The 6,299-nt window shown below is 36.2% G+C and overlaps 1 protein-coding gene across 1 annotated transcript in view; it reads right to left on the bottom strand.

The window, feature by feature from the left end:
* LOC104274473 (terminal uridylyltransferase 7-like) overlaps window positions 1-5,989 on the bottom strand; it is a gene marked incomplete at both ends in the record, with an annotated part of 10,554 nt that extends 4,565 nt beyond the window's left edge. The window contains 9 exons of the mRNA XM_009870118.1: window positions 1,250-1,365; window positions 1,802-1,893; window positions 2,002-2,049; window positions 2,744-2,921; window positions 3,663-3,740; window positions 3,849-3,962; window positions 4,052-4,141; window positions 5,104-5,207; window positions 5,932-5,989. Coding sequence (XP_009868420.1) covers window positions 1,250-1,365; window positions 1,802-1,893; window positions 2,002-2,049; window positions 2,744-2,921; window positions 3,663-3,740; window positions 3,849-3,962; window positions 4,052-4,141; window positions 5,104-5,207; window positions 5,932-5,989 — 878 coding nt within the window. The remainder of the gene's footprint in view (window positions 1-1,249; window positions 1,366-1,801; window positions 1,894-2,001; window positions 2,050-2,743; window positions 2,922-3,662; window positions 3,741-3,848; window positions 3,963-4,051; window positions 4,142-5,103; window positions 5,208-5,931) is intronic.
* Between the last annotated feature and the right edge of the window lie 310 nt (window positions 5,990-6,299).

Below are 6,299 nucleotides of genomic sequence, written 5' to 3'. Positions count from 1 at the left end.
CTTTGTCTCCTCCCTGCACTGCTGGAGCTCCTGCCTGCTGTATCCATGCTGCAGAGCACCATCATTCATCAGGACAAGTTGTCCTCACCTGCCTCCCAAAATGGGAGCAGTGTGGCTGCTCCAAGGCTTCATTTTCTGGGTTTTTTTTTTTTTACTATTATCCTGACTCTGGGCTTGGGTGCTCCCATCTGCTGCCAAGTCCAGTCTGAGACTTCTCTTCTTGGGGCCTAGTTGCCATCCAGAAGGTGGAGGTTCCGTATTAATATATTCATTTATATCTTTGAATATGGTTACATACTTGTATGTTATCTGTATATAGTTCAGCCTCTTTATTGTTATTGTTAGTATTAATTTTCTTTTTCATTAAACTGATTCAATTTCTTTTTTTCCAACCTCAAAGTCTCTCTCCCTGGTTCCCCTGTCATCCTCCCCTGCAAGGGTTGTGGGAGGATCACAGAGAGCACCTGTCAGAGTTTAGTGGCTGGCCCATCCTTAAATTTTGACAGTTGCCCAGAGCGGTTGTGGAAGCCCCCTCCCTGGCAGTGTTTAAGGCCAGGCTGGATGGGGCTCTGAACAACCTGGTCTAGTGGGAGATGTCCCTGCCCATGGCAGGGGAGGTTGGAGCTAGACGATCTTTAAGGTTCCTTCCAACCCAAACCATTCCATGATTTCATTTGTTACATGAAGACAGTTGCTGAATTTTGGATATGTGGTTACTCAGGATCAGGAAACCTTATCTTGGATGTAAACCAGGACATTATTTTTTAAGCACATACATGAGAACAGTGCTGTGACATTCTCGCTTTTTGACAGGACTTGCTTGAAACTGAACATGACAAAAATGTGCCAGAAGTAGAAGCTATTAAATGAAAATCTAGAAAATGCTTTCAGGAGGGCTTTTCACAGCACACAGCTCTTCAGCTCTGCATTTTAGACTTTCTTTTACTACCGCTCTCCTATACAATAAAGTGCAGAGTCTGCACCACTACTTTAAGCTGAGTAGTTTTGCAGCCTTCTGAAAAGCTTCTATTAAAAAACCCTGATGATGCGCAAAAATTAAGTAGTGAATCAATATAGACCAAAAATTAATCATTCACCACTGTCAAAATTGGTATTGACACATTTTCATTTCAACAGTAAAGGAAATAATCTGCAGCATGTACAAGTTTTGTTTTAGCATTGCTACCCTATTACTTCTTCTAAACAAACCTAAGGAAAAGCTGTACACAGATGCCAAAACTATACTTACTTTCTTCTCACAGGACAATCTTTCATGAAATGGCCAATTTTACCACAAATTCTGCAGCATCTATCATTTGGTGCCAATTCTCCTTCCGTTAGTACCTCTGGATCAAAAAAGTACTCCTGAAGAAGAAATCGTGTATTTAAAATGAAAATCCATGCAGTTGGAAATCAAGACAGATAAGGAAGGGTTAAACAGCAGTAAGATTTACAGAGAATAAACCTGGTGTGTGTTGCTGAACTCCAGAAGCTCCTGATCAGATTAACTGGTCACTGGGTTCTTCTTTACAGGCAGCCTGCTGACCACCAGGTCTGCAAGCTCTTTTTTTAATACTGCACTTTTAAGAAGTGGTAAGGCTGTTTTGATAGGGAGTGAAATACATAAGCCTGTACAATGAAGCTCTGACTTGATTAGTATTTCGCATACCTACTCAAAATATTTTTAGAGTACTGTTGAAATTTAAGAGATAAGAGCTTAGAGAGAGTGTAACCGTAGTCCTGCAATTGGCAAGTTATATGTTCAAGAACATGTACATACTGCTCCTAAAAAACAACTTACCATTTCTGATGAATATTCTTTAGGAAATATTTTTATAGGGGTACCAAATACCCTTCTGCCATTGATAAAAGCCTTCATTATAAAATTTGTCACTGGGGAAGGAAAAGAAAAAGAAAGAAAACATCATCTAAATATCAAACAAGCCAGTAAAACAAGATCTAAGACAAGATCTTCACCAAATTTTTTACCGAGTGACTTACTTTTTCTTGACAATCCAGCTCCAAGATTGTGATTCAAATCAAAGGGGTCTGTACGAAAAGCATTTCAGGCATTAGTCAAGTCCAGGGCAAGATCAGCAATGTATACACACTCATGAGCAACCCAAGGCAGCTATTCCTGGTGCAGAATTAATATACTAAAACTAAACTGTCTGCAAGTGTATTGAAAAGAAATTAACTCTATGGACAAAGGATCACAGCTGTCTAGCTCTGAACTGACTGAAGTGTTCTAAAAGAATAAGCTGAACGTGCAGGCAAGAGCGCAGAAGTATTTTCCATGACTCATAGGGGCCAGAAAGTGGTCTAGGGAACACTGCATTTAGAGATAAAGAACAAGGTATTACTTATCGGTGTAACCATACACAGGCTTAAATAACTCATGTAAATATGGACTCAGCTAAACGTAGTATTTGAGAGAAGACCAAAACTGCATTACAGCTAATTTCTTTTCCAAAAGATTTGGTCAAATCTATTTTTCTGTCAGCTACTGTAATCATGAAAAGTATGAAGTCTACTTTGCAGCCTCTTTTCAGTCAATTAAAAAAAACAACTAAGAATAATTTTTAACATTACTGAAATAAAATGAGATTTTTGCAATGATTTCAAAACATAAGAAAACTACAAATTACAATCTAGTAATAGAAAAATGCCTTGTGGAAAGACCAACTTTTTCATGTGGGCATTACAGAAATTCCACATATTCATGTAATTCACACGCTTTTACCTTCGATTACAATGTATTTGGAGGTCCACTGCTTCTTAAAAGTTGTAAGCAGATTTTTTCTCCTAATGCAGATAACATGCTCTTTAAAATCAAATTCTTCCGTGTAGAAACGGAGAAGTCCCAGCCATAGTTGCCCAACAGATTCTGTGTTTTTGCCACAGTCTGGCCAAACAACTGACTGAAAATGACAGAAATATTTTCACTTCCAGTTCTAACATTAAGCAGAATAATCTTCCTAACTTGGAAACTCAAACAATCTAATTCTTATTTTATAAAGAAACAAAACTGAATTATCATGTGTTGCCTGATCTAGTCCAGAGGTGGCGTCCCTGGCGACAGGGAGGCTGGACTAGATGATCTCTAAGGTCCCTTCCAGCTTAGGCCACTCTATGATTCTATGATTCTATACCAGAATACTTCCTTTCATAATTGGTATTAACCATCCAATATTGATTTTTAAATGTTGTATCTAGAAAACATATTAACATAAGTGCACTATTAATAAAATATCTAACACTAGGTTTTGCTTGTTACAGAAAAGAATTTATTAATTCACTTTTTGTGCCTATTTAATGCACGACTATTCAAAAGGATTAAGCAGCTATGACTAGATATGCAGCTGGTATTTATGTGAGTTATTTCCACCCAGTAATGTGACACACAGAGCAATTAATCATCATTAACTTCTTAAAATATTTTTAAATATATTTTTGAATATTTTGCACACTTGTTTTTCCTCAGATGAATTACAATCAACACTATTTTTAAAGCTTTACAGCATGGAATTGGGATTTTCAAAGCAAGAGCTTCTTCCATTTCTATACTCAACTTCCATATCTGAGGACGTTTCTTAAAAGGAATTCTTCTTCATTTGCAAAGTTATATGTAACACTACTTCAAATTAACGTAGTTTACTCACCAACTCCTCTATCTTATCAAAGAAATAAACATTCCAGCCATCAACTAAAATTTCAGGCTTTTTTGGTTCTTTGTAGATCTGAAAACATAATATTAAATTCATTAGAAGAGCCCTTCAGATTCAGCACCGACATCCTTCTGGTCAACACTGCATATGGATACGTGTTTCTTTCTTGACATACTGTACCTCTTGAAGAACAGGAATGACAGGTGGATTTCTCTGCTGAAGAAAATAAAGCACCATAAGAGTATATGCATATGAAGAAAGGCTACCTCGAGATGCATCTCCAATGTCACATATCTAGAAAAAGAAACACAATTTATGTCTCCTATGTCTACTGTCTCCCGCTGCAGGCACTAGTGCTTCTAGAATGTCTGAAATACACTTACCTTTGTAAAGACCTTCATTGTGTAACACAGATATTTTACTCTAGGATCAATGGCTGCGTATGATGACAGGAGTCTTGTGTTATGCAAGGCCTATAAAGATAAAAAAGTCATAAAGAAAATGCAGGAGCTCTGGAAGAGATGAAGGAATAAGCTGAAAACATGAAAACCAGAAACTCTATGTTGTGTGATCAGGAAATGCCATTGTGAAGCACTGCATAGCGGAACGAAGGGCAGCATTGAACTACAAGGTTATCACCTGCTCTGCTAAAAAGCTGATCGATATCCTTAGTCTGCAGAGAAGTGGTACAAAGCAGCACTCACTGAACACTGCTTCAGAAAGGGAAGCATTGATCTACTACTCCATTTTCAAAACACTTTAAGTTTTTGAACTAAGATACTTCAGCCTAGAAATGCAAGACCTATCAACTGGACCATATGGATAAATAACTTCAAGAAGAAAAGCTTCAGACCTATTAGTTGAGGTATCTTTCTCAAGACTCTCCTTGAGCTCATACAAAAACTTCAGGAAGTTGAAATACTTGGCTTAAAACTTACTTTATTTTGATATTTCAAGGAACTGACTTTCAAAGTTCAGAGGCATTGAAAAAAAACAATGAAACAAAACACCAAAAATGTTTTCAAAATATTTAGCCAAGAACTTACGTTGTTTTCTAAATTCTAACATACGTTCCCATTCAGGAAAGCTGGGTTCAAAATCACTGTACCAGTTCTCAAGGCTAAGCAAAAACCATGATAGGAAGCGGACCGTAGGAAACCTCAAGTTACATTATTTTGTCTTTGCCATTTACAGAAAGACTTAAACATCTAAACCACTAGAACTAACATACTTTCTTATGGAAGTGACAACTCTAAAGTCACAATTATGTAACTGACTCCACTGATAGACAAAAAAGGTTGTTCAGAAATATGAAACTGCAAAAGGTCGTTGGAATCAGTTGATTATTGAGCCTCACCAAAATAATCACTTCAATCTCAGGAACCACCCACATTTTTCCGCTAAACAGGAACAAAAAAAAAGGAGATAACCTTACCAGAGTATTATATAAACTGATGTCTACTTCAAGACCACTTCTGACATGAAAAAATTTGACAATTGGGACTTTAGCAGTTGTTATAGGCAAGACATTTCTTAAACCTAGGATGAAATGTTTAATTACTGAATGGCTGCAATACAGTCGTAACAGTATCAAATTCTCTACAAATAACTCCAAACTGTAGTAAGAATGCTCCAAACCAAAATCTTGGTTGATACCAGAATTCTATTTCCATATATTTTAATACTGATTTTTTTGGATTTGTCAAACATGAGGAATCTGCTAAATACAATACAGATAAATATACATGTAGTTAGCCCCCTAATAAAACAAAGATCAGTCTAAATGTTACAGAAAAATAAACTTGAGAGCACTGGTAATTCACTCCAAGTATATTAAATTCACGTGAGATACAGCAAAACAAGCACTGGAAAATCATAATTGTAGAATAAACAGAATTCCCATTGCAAACTTCTATCAGCCTACCTTTTACTACTAACTTCCTAGGCACAAGCTTACAAATACAAGGTAATTACTAACTTGAAACCTCAAGCCTTAATTTAGTTTGTTCTTTCCCATGTAAGTTACAAACACAATATCTGTCCAATTCAGGTGTGGTCCTATAACATTATAACCTCACAGCCTTATGTAGACAAACAAAAATAAATCCAAATGTTCACAACATGTGCTTCATTCTTACTAACATAAGCTCACAAATACAGTTTTATGATAATGATTTTTATCTACAGGATCCCAGAATGTTCTCACTACAGCAACTAAAATAACATAAACAGAACCACTTATTTAAATTTTCAGGAACATTACCTGACTGTTTCTTGAGAACTTGTGCTAAATCTTCAATGATTCTGATGCAATCAAGTCCCTAAAGACATTATGGAATAGAAGTTGAAAGTTATATCTGCTACAAGTATTTTAGGCAAACCTTTTATTACTTGGCATTAAAATTAAAGCTGTATAATTGAGAGTTTCATATTTTATGTATGAAATTCTGTGAGTATTAGAAATTGTTTCAAAATGGCACTTGTAAAATCAACACTAGAGAGCATCTTAACATCGTATTTTCAAAAGTTTTTATTAGGTATAAAAAGAGATTAACGTCCTTTTCCACTGTCTTCCGTTCCTAGTTGTTTGTTACAAAGCAAAACTGGGCACACAGTGGGTTGAGAGTAGCC

The sequence above is a fragment of the Apaloderma vittatum genome, unplaced genomic scaffold (genome assembly GCF_000703405.1).
Source record: "Apaloderma vittatum isolate BGI_N311 unplaced genomic scaffold, ASM70340v1 scaffold24005, whole genome shotgun sequence".
Taxonomy (NCBI): domain Eukaryota; kingdom Metazoa; phylum Chordata; class Aves; order Trogoniformes; family Trogonidae; genus Apaloderma; species Apaloderma vittatum.
This window is presented reverse-complemented; position numbering and strand designations above follow the sequence as displayed.